At 44.2% G+C, this 20,650-nt stretch overlaps 1 protein-coding gene across 5 annotated transcripts in view; it reads left to right on the forward strand.

Moving 5' to 3' along the window:
* Positions 1-1,453: 1,453 nt before the first annotated feature.
* LOC134095181 (oxysterol-binding protein-related protein 5-like) overlaps positions 1,454-20,650 on the forward strand; it is a 36,661-nt gene continuing 17,464 nt past the window's right edge. Inside the window, exons 1-2 of one of the 5 annotated variants that reach the window (XM_062548583.1) lie at positions 1,454-1,579; positions 10,987-11,065. In XM_062548583.1, the coding sequence (XP_062404567.1) occupies positions 11,024-11,065 (42 nt within the window). In that variant the 5' untranslated portion in view covers positions 1,454-1,579; positions 10,987-11,023. The other 4 variants (XM_062548581.1, XM_062548582.1, XM_062548579.1 and 1 more) reach the window with 4 other exon arrangements.

Raw genomic sequence — 20,650 nt, forward strand, 5'->3', positions numbered from 1 at the left:
TCACTGACATTTCTAAAACTCTGAAACAATGCATGTGACTTTTACCACAACATACATATACAGATTTAGGCTACAGACTTTATATTGGATGGAAGGTGCTGAATTAAGAATTCCTCAATGGATGAAAACATTACTCAGTTTCTGTTTCCCATTCTGATGGGAGGTGTGATAAATTAGGCCAATCACTACATTTTTGTTTCTTTCAAATAGGTATTACTATTCAGTATATGACAATAACTAATTCAATTGTAATATCATTTGTAACATCTGCTCCTAGACCCTATACACTATCATTGCATGGATCACATTCCTCATGCCGACAAAACTCCTGATCTTATACTTGAGAAAAGCAGTGGAGTGAGTTGCCCGAGGTGTGAATCTACCCATCATTCTTTTGGTGCAGTGCTGCCTGAGAGCGTTCACAGTGAAGCCAGCCCTCCCTCACACACACACACACACACACACACATACACACACTCCCCTCCACATCGTCCACCAGCACCCCTTTGAAACACACAGGCTCACACACCACACTGCAGAGTCCTTCGGTGGAATGACAGCAAGGGAGCCTCATGTTGCTGGGTCGTCTCCACGGTGACACGGTACCAAGTCAGAGACAGGACTGGGAACACGGAGGCGCACACGGACCTGCATCGCAGTCCCAGCTGGGAGCCGACTGGCTGCTGGATCGAGAGGCGGACTGTGTCTTTGATGCCGTGCTGCACCGTGAGTATTCAACCTGTTTCCAGCTCTGGCTTGCTAAAGGTACAGGACAGCATATCGGAGCAGAGCATACAGATCTGTCTGGTGTGGGCTGTGGACCTCTGCTATTCTGAAAGCAGAACCAGGGGGATAACCTTCTGCTGTGACTTTTTCCACAAATGAACAGAGACTGATTAGAAAGGGCACTTTCACTCTCTTGTGGTCATAAACCGCATTGAGTGCAGCTATGAGTTGACTTGACACTGAAACACAGGTGCTGTCAAGGGCCCAATTGTGCTTCCTATGATGTCCTTCTCCAGCATATCAGCAACCTTATGTAGGCTACTTGCTATTTCCAACAGTGTTGCCTGTACTGTAACACACCAACATTATTGTGCAAATTGCAATTTTCATGCATGTTACCTGTCTGACTTTACTCATTTGTTTTGTCTGTGTGATTCAATGTCCATTCTGTGATCTGTGGTAGGCCTACAGTGTCGTTATTATTCGTGTGTAACGTGCCAGATTGTCGATACACTTGATAGAGATGCCAGCTGTCTTATGTAGCCTAACCATGCAATGGCACCACCATCATACAAACACGGTACGGTTTTCACAGTAGCCTACATCACATATACCATCCGTCGCCATCCCCGTTCCATGCTCCGCTCCATGTTTATCACCACGCCCCCTCCATGGCCAGACAGCCAGTGATACTTTCCTCCATGCACATCTGTGGACTTGAGAGACTGGCACCCACGTTGTCTGGCTCTCGTGTTGCATCTCACGGTTTTAAGCAACTTCTATCAACTGCTACGTCACCGTGGTTTCTGGAACCTTTCCCTTTGGCTTTGGACTGTATTTCGCGTGATCGGTGGTGAGGTAAGATAATATTCGTTTGCGAACGTAATACTGGCTGCATTGCCTAATGGCCCCAAGCTATTTTATGTAGTTGTGAGGAAGCAAGACAGTGTTGGAGCTGGAGACGGTGGGCAGAGGGTGGCACATGGTAGTTCAATGATATTTTTTCACACCAGACCAGCGTGACGCAAATGAGGTCTACTCACCGAAACATATCGCGCAGCGCTGACAACAGGAGTTAACATGGTTTAACAAATCTCCTTATCGCTTTATTCTGTGAAACTCCTTGACATCTTTAAATTGAAGCAGGTGAGTTCTGTATCTAAATGATGAATTGCTTTTGACGTGAACGCATACACTCAGGCTATAGGCTACGTGATTGTAAGATAGTCACACTGTAGCTTACTACACCACCCAGCTGCAGCTTTAACATTATAACGTCTGACTGATGTTACCACTTTTGTGTAATCTTGCATAGCGGTCATAGTAGAATCATCTGCATGCGGTGCGTGGCGTGGGATATGGCATGTTGCAGTTAATCAAATATACATTCATGACATTTCTGTAATGCAGAGGCAGCGCTAACATCCATGTTTTCGTAACGATGCATCTGTGGAAGTTCTCCATCTCCCAATGCTGCTGCTTTGTGGTTTCTTTGCTTGGGTTTCAGTCTTTGAATACATAATTCAACACGAATTATGTAAAAGAGTGACGTTAACCATCTCAGCTCAGCTGTATGTCTAGGTCAAATTGTAAATTGTTTTTTGTCGGTATTGTAAATGCTATATATTTTGTGTGTAGCCCCACACCTCATGTAGCCCTACTGTAGACGGTTTTACAGTCAGACGTGCTGTCAAAACCAGACGGCTACGTAGACCTCAAACTTGTTCTATTTCCGTCACATCCCATGGGCATTAAAATATGTATGGAAAAAATAGGGATTACCTAATATGCATTGAAAACGCAAGGAGAAACGTGGCCACAGACGTTCCTCTTAACACTTGGATGGAATGCATTGAACGTGCAGTGAGACATGTTTAGTTCACTTTGATAACTCAATAGTATAGCTTACTGAGCAATGAATTGAGACTAAGGACCAGCAAGACATTGATAATAAGCCTACATGCATTTCATGGGAGGTAGTTAAATAGGTTAGAACTTCTAATTAATTGTCTTTAGAGTCATTTTGATAAATGCAAATTAAGTCATGACATTAATTCTCTGCCCAAGTGCTGGAAAATTATAATCCCTTCAGGGGTTGATCGTGCTTAAGGGTATGCTCAGTAACAGTCTAACAATGATCCAACATTTGTTTTCAGTATTATACTATATCTCTGTCAATTTGGGTATTGTTATTTATCCAGATTATACAGGGTATTAGCATAATGGGGCCAGACAGTACAAGCAAGGTGGACTAACAACTGTTTCTTGTTCTGTTTGAATCTGAGTCTGAATTGGTCATTGTTGGTACAATATGTCCACTGTTCTTTAAGTCCTAGGTAGCTGATTGTACAGTAAGCCCCAGTAACCAAGTCTGCTTAAGATTCTGCCACCGCTGCCCTAGAGAGCCTGTTCTGTAACAATAGGAGGGGTGATTGGTGATGAATTGTTTAGGAATACATGCTGCTGAATCTGGTATAATTGTCCGCTGTAGGGGAGTCAGTATTGATTATAGTGATTGGTCAGATGGCGCAACATTGATGCATTGTGATCATGGACTCCATGTCCATGCCAGCACATTTGATGGAGCTTCTGCAGCCAAACACATAATATATTTTTCTGATTTTAAAACCTAGAACTTCACTTATAGTATGACATCTGACCTAAAATGGACTAACCATCCGAGAATGAAAGGTGCACAGAATCACCACCCCTCAGAACAGTGCAGAATAATAGAGAATTCTCTACATTTAGGGAACAGAATCTGAATGAAGCTGTCGTAAAGAGAGAGAGAGAGAGAGGCAGTTATTCATACAAGGAGGAACTGGTGCAAAGCTATCATGTGTCTCACTTTTGCAGTATATTTGTGACCACAAGCACACCTAATTCTGGGTTGTTTTCACCTCCGTTGGCTGGGGATTTAGATATGTAAGACACTCTTGCATTGCATAAAAGATGAGGCTCTCGTTGCAACACTGCAGTTTTAAGACTGCGGGAAGAATCAGAGCCCAAATTAGAGGACTTGGAAAAGGTTCAGAGCCCCGCTCAATTTTAATAAGGTAGTCTTAGCCATGAACTGTCTGTTTACATTATTTGTGATAGATAGTACCTTTACTTTTTGAAAGCATTGATTGGGAAATACACAATGAAAGCTAGACTTTTACAGTAATATGGCTTGACAACATTAGTGTGCTTTCTGTATGTCCTGTTTCTGATTTAGCAAACAGTTCACAAGCATTGAAACACATCATGCACTATTTTTTACATGTTATAGGCATGACTACTCTATATAGTAAGTGTGTAAAATATAGATTAACTGATTATTATATTTTATTATATTTTACTATTGATTAACTAATCAATTTGGTGTTGTTTATGTAGCCTATTGGTGCCTCCATTTTGGTGGACAGAGCCATCTCAATATTGCAGTCCAGTGATTTTGATTAGCTGTTTGGATGTGATGATTTCAGGAGTGCTTCTCATGAAAGATCCTGGCATGGGCTAGATCACCCTGGAATAGACATTATTTGAAGAATGTTGGAAATAAACCCATTTTGTTGCGAGCTGTTCAGCTTTCAAGCTTAGTGCTCAGTGCTGTAATAACTGCTTAATTAGATAGTAGATACATCAATAATATCGAGAGGAGGGACTCGAGACGTTTTGGTTTCCTTCCTGAACTTCATATTCATTGTGGAATTGGGTAGAAAGATGTCATATAGTAGGCTGACACAGTAATTTGATATCTGAACTTAACCGCTTCATTCAGTCTAACGGTGAAAGCTAACACAATCAATTTTAGATGGTTCAGACTGCAAACATGGTTTATGTGATGGAGTGGATCAATCTGAGCAGATTTCAGTTTGAAGCTGCTAGCCTAGCTTTTACCATTGCTATGCTAAGTACTGTACCATGTTAATCCATTTTTGAAAAAGCCCACAGTGTGTGTTCAGGACAGGTACATGGCAAATAGGTTCTAAGATGGTATACTGAACAATTATATTATCAGATTTTCATTGTCATACCGGGCTTGTATCTTGGGCTAGTCAGTTACTAGGCCTAGTGATTTGTAAGGTATCTTGTCCATGTTTATCTGTTATACAGTACAGTAGGTTAAAGGTATTTCAGAGCCTATTACAGTAATACAGTAACAGTTGTGTGAATGTGAAAACAAAACAAACAATCCCTTCATCATTTTCATTTCTATGTGTGTAAGGTATTACAGTAATAGCACATGTAATGAGACCATACATCACTGCTATCCACACTCTTCCTTCGCACCAGCCCTGGCGCACCTTCCACACATTTTGCCTGCCAGTGCTGCCAGTCTGCCCCACCTTCCTTATGAATGGTGTGCCACACTCACATGGGCAAACTGAGCTGAGCCTTAAAGTCAGAGTCTTTCTGTCCTACTTTTGCCCTTACTTTTGCGCTGTGGCTGGGTGTGCTGCTGGAACTGCTGCTGTGTGTGTGTGTGTGTGTGTGTGTGTGTGTGTGTGCGCGTGCGTACGTGTGTGTGTGCTGCGGTGTGTGTGCGTGCGTGCGTGCGTGCGTGCGTGCGTGTGTGCTGTGGTGTGTGTGTGTGTGTGTGTGTGTGTGCGCACGTGTGTGTGCGTGTGCTGTGGTGTGTGTGTGCGCTCTGTGCGCTCTGTGCTGTAGCTCTGCGCTGCTCTGCTAAATGTGATCCAAAAAAGCCCATAAGTGGAGCAGAGAAGAGCGGAGAGGAGAGCAGAGCAGAGGATGACATAACCCAGTGCTGCGTATGATATGGGCTAAGCCTGCTCACGGCCTGTATTTTTGGGACACACACGCGCTTGCTTTACTTATAGGGGCCGCACTCGAGCGACTGTGTTGGTGTAAACAGTGCTCGCTGTGTAGATGCTCACGCTGGGAGGTGTCACAGGAACAGAAAGACTTGGAGACGCGGGGGCCGTGCCGTCTGAGGTTCGAGGACTTAGCTTACCTGCTCCGTTTTACTGGGAGCAGAATGGGACCAGGGGTCATGGCATAGTTTTCTTTTTACTCTTTACTCATCATGGTTTGCCCATGTGTTTGTGCTGAATGCTTATTGAAGTCTTCAGTCAAACTGGTCATGAAATATTATGTCCACACTTTAAGCTCTATTACAAATCATTAAGCTTATGTACAGTATGTTGCTCATAGAAAGCTACCTTAAGTCTGTTCAGCATGAAATGACTTTCAAAAATTCAAACCTCATCTGATCTGTATCATATGATCTTAACGTATATATGCGACAGCAAGACCCATCAGATCAGTGTTTTTTCTTCCGGTTGTCGTGTTCCTATAGCTTGGGCTGTGGCGACCCTGCTTATGCACGGGTAGGGGGACATATAGCCACCAATAAGCCTTCACTGCAGCCAGCCAGCCAGCACGACACCTTCAGTGCCATAGCTCTCTCCCTGATGAAATGGTGGCAGGCTCTTCCAAGGTGTAAAGAGTGTAGAGTGGTATGTGTAGAGAGCAAATGGAAGCTGTGTGTGTTTTCTGTTGGGTAAAGGGCTTGTGTGCACTGCAGGGTGAGTCCCCTGGAGAAAAGGGAACTGTGAGCAGAGGATATTGTAAGATCACCACCTGCGCCCCTCACAGCCCAGGGGAGAACAGTGTGTGAATGCACAGGGTGAGGGGAGAGGATAGGTTGTTTCTGTGAGAAGTGAGGATTACGATTAAGTGAGGATTAAATAGTATTGAAGACAGTGTCTTACTGCTTGGTGACATTCTAATTCTCAGAACGTTTCTGTTTTGTTACTGAACAAAAATGTCATCTCCCTTGACTCCTGAAATGCAAACGTAGCATAATCATAACCATCATTTCCCAAAAAGATAACATTGAATCGCGATCAAACATCACCAGGCTTAAATCGTCGGGACCTATCTTACCAGATAAATGTCTCGGATCACTCTAGTTCAGACTCAGACATTTATTTATTCAACTGTCAGGAGTTACAGCACTAAAAAAGGGTCATTGCAGACCCACATTGTTCCTTGGGACATTAAAAGAACAGGCCGTGCGTTTCTTCAGGTTTATTTTTAGACCTTACTGCACATCGCTGTTCACACCAGAGGTGCTGACCCTCCCAGGGCTGTCATCCCTCCTAGGCCTCATTACCTGGGCCCAGCCGGCGGTAGGGCAGCAGGGAGCTGATTGTGCTCCAGGGACACTGCGCTACAAGACGCTACAAGTTCTGCAGCTGCCACTGCCACTGCACCATTCCCCATAGCGTACCACCGCCTAACATCCCTGGACATGATGAATAACAAACAGGCAACAAGTGTGTGAAAAAAAGAGGCCTTTTCAGGCGTCGAACGTGCTTCTGATGTGTGGTAGCGCGTTATGTTATTTTCTTGTTTATTTATCTGTTGTTCAAGAAAGAGTGTGTGTGTGTGTGTCTGTGCTGCTGGGAGAACTGTTAGGTAGTGTTGTCTCGCGCTGACGCCGTTTGATTGAGCTGTGAGAAGTCACGTCGTGCACGCCACCGCTGGCTCCCTCGTCCGTGACGCGCTGGCCTGCATGAGCACATCAGAGCAGAACAACACCGGCCCTCTCTCCTTCTGAGACTCTGACAGGGCTGGAACAATAGCCACGGCACCTGCCAGCCAGGCAGTCTCCCTTACAGTACCCAGTGCACTACACGCCAGAGGGGATCACCAGCCAGCGCAGCCAGGACTCACCAGGAAAGAGGATCTTAAAGTGGAAAAGAGGCCACTGCCCCCTTCCTACACACACACACACACACACACACACACACGCACACGCACACGCACACGCACACGCACACGCACACGCACACACACACACACACACACACACACACACACACACACACACACACACACACACACACATACACGCACACGCACACGCGCGCACGCACACACACACACAGACACACACACACACACACACACACACACACACACACACACACACACACACAAAAGGCCTGTCCCCACAGCCCTAAAATGGCATGGAATGAGAAATTCAGAAAAGTTTACCTTTTTATTCTTGTTAGAAGACTAATAGAGCTCACCGTGGTGTTGGCAGTCTTTATCAGCTTTGCATAAACCAACCATTGTTTATCTATCAAGAGACTGTAATTAACCTGAATTCTGTCAAATGCTCAGTTGGTGAGAAATGGCTTGCTATTCTTGCCTTGCCATACGGTTTCCATGCTGAGTTCCGATCAGCTGGATGCTCATTTGGGCTCTCCCACTCCAAGCAGTAGGGGCTATAAAGAGGAAGGAGCAGGAGAGAAGTTGACCAAAATAGCCACGTGCACAAATGCACACATACACACATTCACACACGTACACACACGTACACACGTACACACACACACACACACACACACACACACACATACACACATACCACACACATGCAGGAGTTTATGAAAGCCCTGTGGCGAGTGTGAACTGTGCTGTGGTCTAGCAAGGGCAACAGACTCTCAGGGCCACTGCAGTCCTCTCTCTCTCTCTCTCTCCCTCTCTCTCTCCTTATCTTACTTCTCTCCTGTGTACCTGAGAAAGAGTTGGCATTTATACAGTGCTCAGGTGACTCCACCCTTGATTGGATAAGACCACCAACTGAGTTGATTCTACCCAGTTAAGTGCCGGGCAGTCTGGTCCTGCGGTGCTGTGAAAGTTTCATCACGAGGCGTAACCTCCCGGTCCGCCGCAGGCTACTATTGATTTTAACGTCTGAGATAGCAGTGTGAGGAGAGACACAAAAGAACATTTTTAAAGTCAGGAAAGTCTTTTTGTTTTGGGGCACGTTTGTATTTGACAAACACGCTTTTCAAACCCTTGTTGGTTTTATTTCGATCGCCAGTTAGAAAAGAGATTGAGCTTATAAATCAGCAGTTTAAACACTTCAGTACAGGGGCGGAGTGGTAATCGGGAGATTCGGGACATTTCCCGCCAGGCCGGCCGGCCTGATGTTGCATTTGAACTGGCCCAAGATGTGCCTGAGCGGCCACTAGAACATTTATCATCAGAAGATATTTTCACAAGTGCATCTATCCCCTGAAATCGCTCATCGTCAATTGTTATTTAATGGAAACCAACCACTATTTAAACCATTTAGTTGCGACCTTAGTCATGGTTACCCTACATATTAATTCACAGGCCTATTCATCTCAGTTCTCTCCCATCAGTGCATTTGTGGGTAGCCTTGGGTGTCTTCGTTTAATTCTTCATATCATTAAAAGTGTTATTTAACTCTTTTGGTCACAAATAAATTCAAAATAGAACAGCAAAGCCTCCTGGGAATGGCAAATACATTTGCTAGGTCAAGTCTATTACAGAAATGTAGGGGGATAGATGAGCGGCCCCTCCTCTAATGGCATGACCCTTTAGCCTGTCTTCGTGAAAGTAGCGTTTTGATAGTGAACGGATTAGCAGGTGTTTGCTTGATTAATATGGAAGGCAAGAAGAGGAAAGAGAAAGAGGGAGCTGAAAAAGGCAGAATTAAGAAGAAGCGACTGCTGGAGGAGCATGCATCTAAATGCTCAAAACAGATTTAGGCTATCCGTAGCCTAGTCCACAGCCATTACGAGTACAGGTAAATTTGACAGAATGAAAAACATTGACGCAAAGCTGAACTACGTTAGGCTACTTGCTAGATGGAAAATATCACAAGCTAGTTAACTCATGTAGCCTAAATTTCAAACGAATCAATGGCTTACAGTTTTTTTCAGTGACTAACATAGCGTTTGTCCAAACAGTTGTCACGTTTTCAAAACTCTAAACACATTGTGGCCATAGGCTACCATTCACACATTTCATGTCGTTTTCGCACAATATGCAGGCAGTGAACACATTTCCACAATGCTTACATTTTCTTAACAAACAAGTTATACCTCTCAACAAAATGATGGATCGTTTTTCTATTATTTTACAGATGTTAACACATGACATCCCACAATAATTAAAACAATTCCAAACCTTAGTAACCTCTGCTTCTGCAATGGTATCAGTTCAAAAACAATATATCTCAGCTGATAATAAACAAACAATTGAATAACTGGCACACAGATGATGTTGGGGAAATTGGGCCAACCACAGCTGATTCCAGTTTGTCTTACACTCAGTGGCAGGGGTTACTTTTTACATTTACATACACAGTAAAAGGAGGAGATGATGTTTTTGGAAACAGAAACATAAAAAGACAAATACTGTAATGTTTGGATGAGGAAGAGTAAGAACAATGGGCCCAGGGAGAAGAGCAGTGAAAGGCGCAGTAGGAGGTGCAGGAGCAGTGAAGCAGTGAGAGGTGCAGGAGCAGTGAGAGGAGCAGGCCCAAGGAGAGGGCAAGGTAGAGATGTAAAATGCTTTTGAATGTGAACATTACAGTATATGTGGACATACAGTTCCCAACCAAGAAATTTAGTGTAAAAATGGTGTATTGCATGTTTTGCATTCAAATGCCCGTAAAACTGAAACATGAAGTCTGGACCTGGACCTTCATAGATTGACTATATTACATTTAGCCAACATTTTGTTTGTGTTTATAATATACGGAAGGTGGTCGTGCTCAAGGCATGGGTGGGTTGGGCCGGCAGTGGGCTGGCGGCGGGTAGGGGGCCGGTGTGGTCAGAATATTCCCGGTGGATTTTAGTGTCCCACTCCGCCCCTGCTTCAGTATGCGTTGTCTAGAATGATCGCCCACATAACAAAGCCTTTCTGCTTACTAATGCAGTCTAACTAACCCATGTTTAATTCATCAGAGCACCTCATACAGTAACATAGTTTAAAATGTAGCTGGTGTTTAGAGGTCAGCGTGATGTACTGTACGGCGTTTACATCATATGATGAAGACAGATGTGTATGTGACATTTTATGGGGTGGCCTTTGTGTGCATATCCCCAGATGCCATTCTCATGCTCATTGTGTGAGCAGAATAAGGCCGGGCTAAAACTCCAAGGAGAATAGCAGCTACTGCCAGTCAGCCCAGCTTATAGTCAGGGCCTGATCATGGAAGAAGTAGGAAGTTACCATGGCAATGGAACATGTTCTCTTTGCTTTTTTTTCTGTTATGCAGCATGGTAGAAGGATTTTGTTTCAAAGTGCAAAGGATTCTTATCTGGTCTGTCTGCTCCTTCTCTCCACTTGACTCTCCTGTATTCTGACTCAGGTTCAAATGGTTCATTTCTCTCACAAACAGACCAGAGGAAGTAGAGTATGAGTTAAGTAGGAGGCAGTCGTTGTGGCTGTGGTTTTAAAGTGTGCTTTCTCTCCTGACATCAGGCTGAACATGACCAGATACTGCCATAGATGAGTTTAAATGTCCCTGATGAAACAGAAGAATGACACTCTGATGTCGGAGGCAAGTATGCACCTTTGTGTGTGTGCGTGTGTGTGTGTGTGTGTGTGTGCGTGTGTGTGTGTGTACATAAGTGTATGTGTGTTTTCACTACTGTATTGACTGTATACTATGTGTGTGCATCTCTGTAAAGGCATTGGGCATGCATAGATATGTATATTCCATAACATTAAGATAAAAAAGCTATATCTACTGTATAACTATATCAATATTATAAGTCCTGTGTATACACATATCTGCCATTAGTCATTAGGGTTGGGTACCTATCGCATTTGAACCGATATCGGTACCGGTGCCGGTGCCTGAGGTTCGGTGTCGGTATTCAACGGTAGTTTTTTTCGGTACCTTACCCTTACTGAATCTGTAACACCTTGTTTGTATCAACTACAAGTTGCACAAAATCAAAGTTATACATTGAGAATGTTTTTAACACAATACAAACCCCTCTCATTTTTTAAGTATGAACATGAACAATGGATGGTGAAAGTTTTTTTAAACAGACTCCATCAAACCCAAACATAATTAGTCCATTGGTTTATATGATGATTTAGCTATTTTAGGCCATGTTCATGAAAAAAGCAATCCATCTTTGTTTTGTGTAATTTAGCCTAACAGTAGCCTAGGTCAGCGGTATGCCAGGCATCATGTTTAATAAGCCGCCCCTTTTTAATGAAAACATAGCCTACTATAGAGTTTACAAATGGGTTAGAAGCTATTCATTTATACATTAATTAATTACAAAATATTTTAAAAGTTCGTTTTTTAACACCTCTCCGCCATAGCCCTCCTAGAAGCAGGTGCGTTCCAGTTTGGGAATCCCTGGCGGATCCAGGCCAAATACATTTTGCTATAGATTATTATCCACTCCAGTTCTGTTGTTTAAATTAGGCTACTTCGTTTCAGTCAGTTTCTAACGTGAGTAGTAGGCTGGCGAGTTTGGTCGTTCGGTTATCCTTTGACTAATAAAACATTCCATGCCATCGTGAATTTGAATTTATACTGTAGCTCGTCTTGATGCAGCGCATTATTCCACCTTGAAACGCTACGCATAGTCTGTCTGTCAGATTAACTATGTGTAGGCTAACCAGCAAACTGTTGCGTGGGCCTACAACGTGTATAATCAAATTATAGCATTGCATCGGGGGGAGTGAATCCGTTAAATATGCCGTTTTGAGTCATATGTCTCATTCAAAATAACAGGGCAAAGCGAGCGACAGGGAGAAAATAGAAACCTATACCAACAACAAAAGTTCTCTCAAAACATCGCGCTGCTCGCGTTGCTTGCTGTCAGGACACTCCAATTGACAGCAATGAAATTAAACGAATTGTATCGTTAATGTTTGCTCGCATCGTGGTTAGGACATAGTTTCTATTTTTTAGGACCATCTCTTATCTGCTGACTGCTTGGAGCAGCGCAAAAGCAAAGGCTACGGTCAATATCCTTAGAGCAACTGTTGTCACGACAAATACAGCGCGAATTTGGCTAATAGCCTAGATATTATTAATGCTGTTAAGACATCATTATCATCTAGCCATGATACATTTCAATAGCATTCAAACATTTTTCTGTGACATATGCTTTGAACTATTTAAATTCCTGTTCCACCGTTTTGAATGGATTCAGCTCACTCGCGATTCAGAAGATGGGTGCATTTCATTGCACTCCGTCAACTCTCAGTTTTATTTTAAGTTCTTACCAGGGATAGGCCTACTATTTTGATTAATTTATGCTTGCTCTTGGTGCAATACATGCAGGCTTAAATGGTGCATATTAAGTTAGCCTATTCACTTTCATTTTTGAGACCGACATAACTTTAGCCTACACTCAGACATGACGTCAGATGGCGCACTCCGCTCCTGATGCACATGAAAGTACCGAAATTTAGCACCGTTCAATTTCACGTGAAGCAATACCCGGTAATACCGACGTGATTCGGTCGGTACCGGTAAAAGGACAGGGGTCGGTACCCAACCCTATTAGTCATTGACTTTCATTTTACCCCAAAGTATTGTAACCAATATATCAAAGACTCAATGGAGGCATGCTGTAACCTCTGAATTATTCAAGGTGGAGCATATTAAAAGGCTGACAATGTAAATTTTTTTGGTTGTACTAATCTTTAGCTGATTTTTTTGACTGCTGGCTATGTGTAATGTATTCACATCACATACATCTACATTCATGAGGCCTCTGCAGTTTGCACCATGTCCTGTATTGAGTTTGTAGTTGTTGAATATATGTCTTACACAGCTTAATTGGTGGACTCAGCAGTTTAGATGTTGTTGTGAATTGTTAATAATGTTCATACAGTATATACGCATAAAGCTGTGAAAATAATATTTGTCACTCATGTGTCAAACCAGGTGATGAAGCATATTTCACTGGTGTATGTATAGTAGTTAGGGATTATGGTTGAGGGAGTGATCCTCGTGAAATGCCTCATACCTCATGCCTCATGCCGGCTGGAGTGGCGTACACTGTTGTTATCTTATTCAAAACACACTTTGGCTGAGCCTAGGCCAACAGTGATAGGGGTTAGCTGGAACCGAAAGTGGCGATGAAGCCATACTGTAGGTGACGGACGTAGGGGGGGTGAGAAGGGAGGTTAGATAGGGTGAAGCACAAACAGTCATACGGAGTCTAATGCTGTACTGTAGCTGATGGAGGGTAGGGATGCACCAATGCCATTAGTTTTCAAACTGAGTATGAGTGCAGGAGTGTGTACCGTACTTGTCAATACCAAGTAGAAATACCAATATTCCACCACAAAAATAAGAATAAAGTTAGCATCAAAAGGCAATAAATTAGAAAACAGTTCCTCACCCTAAGAACAACCAAGTTTGAAGATCTTAGTGGTCTTGATGGTGCCTAAGGTAAAGTCATGTCTGGCAATTGGACAGATGCTAGTAGATTGAGTGATTTGACCAAGGGGTTATTACAATTGACATAAAAAAAACCTGTCCTGCAGTTTATGCACAATGCAGCTAATACACAGGAAATGGTTTCTCTCTATCTGCCTGGGTGAGGAAAGGCTGCACTTCAATTTCATCAGATTATAAAAAGGCAAGTCTAGTAACATTATTGACATGTGACTCAACGGCAAGATTTCTAGCGAAGTCATGGTATTAAGTGCCAGAGTTTTTAAATGAATGCCCAAAAATTTCTCTCAAGGTCTTAGCTCTGATGATTAGGTCTTATCTATGTTCAGGTGTAGAAAGTCATTGGTCATTCACAAGTTGTTTTGGTCGATACACTGACTCAAGATTATCAGCAAGACTGGTGTCACAGGGGAATATGGAAATATAAAGTTGGATATCATCTTCACTACTATGAAAGTCAATCCTACCCTCCTGATGATGTTTCCCAGTGAGTGCATGTAGAGGCTGAATAGGACTGGTCCCAGGATGAACCCTTGGGGAACCCCAACTTCAGAGAGAGGCCTTTTGGATTCATGAACTGCAGACAGTCCAACCTGGTGGCCTTAATGAAGAACTGGCCCTACAGTGCTTCCTCTGAGTTTGTTATTTCATGTTTTGCAATATATTTTGCTATATATTTTTTTTAATTTAAATTTTTTTTTTCTATTTTGTATAATTGTTGACTTGCATATTGTCCTATTTAGGCACATTATTGATACAATTCAGAGTGTTTGCTATGACTTTGTGCGCCTAATTGGCAATTTGGTGACGTAGCCTATCTGTACCTGTTATTAGTTACACCTGTCCTATCCTCCCCAAGACGCTGAGGACGGCTGTTAGCCGAAACGCGTCCGTCTTGGTTCATGCTTTCAAGTCAATAAAATACCAAGATTTACTCGAGAGTGCGTTTATTTTGCTTTACACCCTTGGGGAACCCCACCTGTTGTGGCAGTGTTAGCAGAGGAGTGGTCCAAGGCGACAAAGAAATCTCTTTGGTTTTGGAGCATATGTTCCGACTTGAGCAGATCTACACTGACACACCAGCCAAGCTCAGCCATGTCAATGTGTTGGTTAGCTGAGCTATAGAGTCATTGTAGTTTCTTACATCTTGCTAGTTTTATGTTTTTGAAGTCAGCAAGGCAAGATTAAACTAAGCTAAGTAACACATGGCAGCATAGTAACAGTTTACCGTCTACACTACTATTAATGGCTATGTTCCTATGCCTTAAGAGAAATTGTGCAATTTAGTGGTATCGATGCATGGTATCGGAGAAGTATGAGTGTATAGGATCGACCCGTTATCCAATGCAAGTATCAGTGTGGATGCAGCCTTAAGACGGCAAAGTGACCGGGGCTTTTTGCAAGATGTGAAACGACACATTTATAAAGTGTTAACTCCTCCTTACTTTGTAAGTCCCCTGAAGTTTGCAGTTCTTTACTAATTTCTCAGTTTGACCTAAAGTGGCTGTGCAGTGCAATGAGGCATCTTGCCAATGGCATCTTGTATCAAACAATCCACTGGTACAAATGACAGCTACAAGCAAACCACTGTAATATTCCCTCTTGGTCACGTAGAGTTCACCAAATGGGTTTCATTTGTTTGCTACACTTACCTGCCTGTGACTCTGGAGTCCCCGTCACAGTATCACACAGGCAGTGAGAATGTGCTTACCTGAGTAAGACAATACAGCCCTTATCTTCCCTAGAGCTGTCACCTCTATCCATTTTCCTCAGGAAACTGAGTCCGATAACGGCCGGCCTCCGTCCTGGTTGTTATGCGAGCTCTTGCTCTTTATCTACCTCCTATCAGGATGGAGAGGCAGTGGGAAACCTGCTCTCTGCTATCCTCAACAGCCTCTCTCTCTCTCTCTCTCTCTCTCTCTCTCTCTCTCTCGCTCTCTCTCCCTCTCTCTGGATGTTATTGATAGTTCAAGACAATGAGACAGAATATAAAGCTGGTAAATGATTGTCAGCAGAGATGTACAGTATTTGTGTTTTGCGTGTGTTCATTTTTCTGGATTAAGAGCAGAGGAGAGATTCGGTGTCGGGCAGCGGAGAGAGCTCTCAGATTGCCCTCCCTGGCCCTCAGGTCAGTCCCCTGACTCTGGCCAGGCTGATTGGTGTGTGCCGGATTTCGGACGGACCAACTTCAAAAGGACAAGCGGATAAATAGACACATCCCTGAATAACCTCTATCTGGGTTAAATGTGTGACCGATATGGATTTTCACTTACGCAAGCCTCACTGATTTGGAAACGACACCCTCCCCTCTTTTTTTCATTTCATTTTTTTTCCAGTTCCCCCACCCCACCCCTCCACCCTCACCCTCCTCTGTTTCTCTTTCTGCCTCTCTCCTTCGCTCTCACGCTCAGCTGGGTATATGCTCCAGATTATATTTGGGAGAACTCTTCTGATGTGCCCTTGTGTAGCAGAACATTTCAGTCCCCTGTGGATTTAGTTCTCAGGCCTCCTGCTCGCTGCATGGGAAGTCACATGGAAGGAGGGGTGGGGGTGGGGGGAGGCAGGGTGAGGTGACTGACTTTAGTGGAGGAGAGGATTTTCTGAAGCAGGACTCCCTTCATACAACCACTCTGTCATCTTCGAACTTTCCTACAGGTCATTCCCTCAGCTCCAAAAATAGCAGTCCCCAGATCCCATCACTCTACGACAAAAAAAGTAGTTCATATCGAGAGCAGAACTTCCGCAAGGCATTCCCAGTCTACAGAGGATGAAACAATTAAGCAGTCTCCTCGAGTGCTTGAGAGGGATCTGTCGGTTGTTTGAGTCCTGGTGGGAGGACGTGTTTGTTTCTTTTTTGAGATCTGTTCCACAGCGAGAGTTGTGACCCCCTCCCTAGCAGACTCTGAGCTAAAAGTAAGTGCCACACTTCACCATGCTGTCTCTCTCTCTGCAGAGCAGTGTGTAGGAATGAATGTGCATGTCAAATACAGGACTCTGAGAGATGAAGGATTACATCCTCACACAGCTAGAGGAAATGCCCTCTCTGCTGAGGTGTTGATCCTCCACGATTAAGTCAGCCGTTCATTTGGTCTGCCGCGTGTGTGTGTGTGCACTCGGCCTGTCACACAAAGAGCAGCTGTTGCCGTGTGGTTATTCACTTGGTCAGTGTGTGGAAAGTTTAAATGTCCACTCTTGTCACATATCCCAGGAGAGAGTCTGCTCTCTGAATAGACACTAATGCCTACTTAGAGCCGGCAGAAAAGAGAGCAACAAAGGAGAGAGGAAGAGAAAGCCACGGAAATAGAGAGTGCAAGTGTCTTGATTGACAGTTCTTGGGATGAGTCACACTACACCACAATACAGCACATAATACTAAGGCCTCTGTCTGATGTAGAGTTTTTATCCTTTAATTTTATTGTGTTTTTTGGTGCACCATTTGCGCACAGGACTGCACATTTGCTCAAACCTACTTAGTAAAGGATATATTCTCCTATTAGTCCACTGGGTCCTGGGCCACTATTTAAATGCCAATATGAAATGGAGCTGTAATTTCACTATAACTGCATTTGGGAGAGAAGCACAGTGCTCAATGTATCACCACATGAGTATAGAAACCCAAATGCTCTGGATTTCCAGGAGCTGGTGAGTGTTCGATGTGTATGTGGCCAACTGCTGACTGTCAGCTCGGAGCCTTGTGAGGTGTCACTGGCGTTTGCTGTTCCCCTTCATCTGTTTGCTTGTTGTTGTCTGTCTCTTGTTTGTTTGTTTGTCATTTTCATGACACACGCTCCCGTTCCCTCCCTGTGGAGTGGACCAGGGGAACCTGCAGACACGTCGGAAAGGGAAAGTGGGTCAGCCCGTCCTAGGGTGGCTTGTGTCAGACGAGAGCCGTTGAAAAAAAGGCCTGGAGGACGTTGTTGACACTCCACGGCCACCCACACAGTGGGGAATATTTATCTCTTTCTGCCAGCATATCTGTCTGTTATTGTGTGGATTACTCTCCACTATGTGTCTCCAGAGTCCTTGACCAGCAGACAATGCACAGCATACTGACCTCTGCTCAGAAATAGATTGCTAAATATATTCCAGCATTTAGGTTGTACGGTGGTATAGGGGCTACGGGGTGTTTCCCCCTCCCTCTGGCACGCCAGCATTTTGTGCACAATTCCCAATTGCTCACACTGAGCTTTCTGCACCAGATGCCAATGTGGTTTCTGTTCTCAACTTAGAAAATGTGATGATGTTACACTGTTACGTTTAAATCCCCAAAGTGCTAGTAAAACAAAGTGAGCCCCCCGCCTTCCAAGTGTCCTCCATTATCACGTCTTTAGTACATTTATAATTAGTATAATAAGCATTCATTTCATAAGCTGTATCTGTTTTGCGGATGATTCCATTGTAAGATATTCATTGCTGTAGCTCGGTAGGCATTAACAGTGCTAAATTATTCTCGTGTCATTAACTCCTCTCTGAGTGCACTACAAAGGTGTTTACAGACTGGGGGAAAGGAACCAGGTGCTTCACACTCAGCATCACCATGGTGTTGCATTGGCCCCGTTTGGAGTGCAGATGAGAACGTGCCAAGAGCCTGACTTAGAATTATGGGTAATCCAATGGAGGAAGAACGTGTTAAAGACATGTTAAAAGTGCCAAAAGTTGCTAAGTCAGTAGGTCCTCTTATGGCCCCATAAAGTGGCCCATAAAGTCAGCGCCACTATAAGGATGTGGCAGTTCTATCCATCATGCACAATCACTTTAGCTGATGTGTGCTGTAGGTAGAATGTAAACAGTCCCCGAACCCTCCTCATGTTTTTCTTGCGGTATGGGACGGAAAAGGTTCTCAGATTGGAAAACAAATAGGAAGGCATTGTATCTTAGTGAATTAATGGGTTTGTATTAACTTATTGTTATGGAATACAAACATGATTTAAAAGAAATAGTTTCTGAACACCTAATACCCCTCCCGGATGTGGACACTTAAAGAGAGGCCAGAGATAAGGAACTTAAATTACTCCTCTTCCTACAGTACATACTGTATCCCTCTCGCTCTCTTTCTCTCTCTCTCTTTCTGGTTATGTGTTACCCTTCTCTCAATGTGATAATCAGGGTGGCTTTTAAGTTCTAAGTTCATATCCGTTGGCAGTCATGAGAGCTGTGCCAGCATATGTGTGTGTGTGTGTGTGTGTGTGTGTGTTTGTGCGTGTGCGCGCACGCGTGTGTGTGTGTGTTTGTGTGTGTGTGTGTGTGTGCATGTATGTGTCTGTGTGTGGGTTCGATCCTGTATAATCCCTTGAAGAGGACCCAGAGGCCAGCTGCAAGGGCACAGATGTGCAGGCCAAGCGCTTCCCTGTCCATTCACTGGCATTAGCAGATTAGCATTAGCGTTGACACCCCCGCCCTGCCCTGCCCTGGCCAGCCCTGGCCTCCGGGGACGTGAGTGAGAGCTGTGTCAGGTGGGCCTCCGTGCTGATGCGTGTGTATGTGAGCATATGCTGATGCCCCAGCCAGCCTCATTCCACTGCATTCTGTCACAGTGCAGGACGGGGCTGCTGATTGTGGCTCTGCGCTAGGCTACCTCCACTGCATCAGGCTCTATTTTTAGCACTCCCTCTCTCTCTCTCTCTCTCTCTCTCTCTCTGGCTCTTTCTTTCCCTACCTCCCCCTCCGTCTCTCTCTGTGCCTGAAGTCTCACTCTGAGGAGGAGATATTCTGAATTTTGCACAGCACTCTCTGCCTCTCCTACATTATTAATAGTGGCAAGTGGAATGCTATGGGAAGTAGGAGGAGGGGCAGGGGGGGACTTATGCGACCGTGACAGTGGTCTGTCTGGCTGTCTGTCAGGATTGCCCTGGACCTGAACACAGAGAAACCTCCGCTGAAATGTTGCATTGTTACAGATCCCACACATGGAGGAATATAGCAAAGTAGAATGACATTCCTCTGGGTTTCTCTTTATCTGTTGTTACTCTTGCCAAAAGGCCAGGCCTTAAAACACAGGGCTGCTGGGGTCATTGAGGAAACGCAGGCCAGTTCTGAAAAGGACCTGTAGGCCAAAGGCACTGATCTATAAAGAATAAACATTAAATAGTAATTCTTTATACAGTAGATCAGTGGCCAAAAAGGGATGTTTAGCCCATGGACAGCCTGCGCATAGTCATTGTGTGATGCCTGTCTGCATACTATGAGCTTCTGTATTTTGTGGCCAGTCCTGGAGAGCAACCAGACCCCTCCATTAGAGGAGTTTCCTCAGGTGTCCTATGTTTGTGTGATCGATCTGAAAGGATAATCATAATAAAAGTGTGGGCAAACTGCTCAAACCACTGTGTGTATTGCTGCATACAGCTCAATGGACTTGACTTGAAAACTAGCGCAGTTTGTTTGAAAGTTGGACGAGACCGGCTCATTGAATATGTTGTTCCATCTGAACTGCCCCCCCAAGTCCATATTCCATCTGCATGCATGCATGCATCATGTCCATGCCCATTGCTGGTTTGTCACCTTGGCAACGGGTCTAGAGCCTCTGCATCCTCAGGCATCTGCATAGAGATAATCATCAGATGAGATGAGAGGCATCCGGGTCTGCTTTCACCGGACTCAACAGCTGCGGGTGACAACAAACACGCCTGGCGCATTCCCATAGACATACAGGTGCTTTTAGCAATAAACCCATCCAGTCCTACCATCAGAGTAAGATCAAAGAGGGCTCAC

This window comes from Sardina pilchardus, chromosome 11 (genome assembly GCF_963854185.1).
Source record: "Sardina pilchardus chromosome 11, fSarPil1.1, whole genome shotgun sequence".
Classification (NCBI taxonomy): domain Eukaryota; kingdom Metazoa; phylum Chordata; class Actinopteri; order Clupeiformes; family Clupeidae; genus Sardina; species Sardina pilchardus.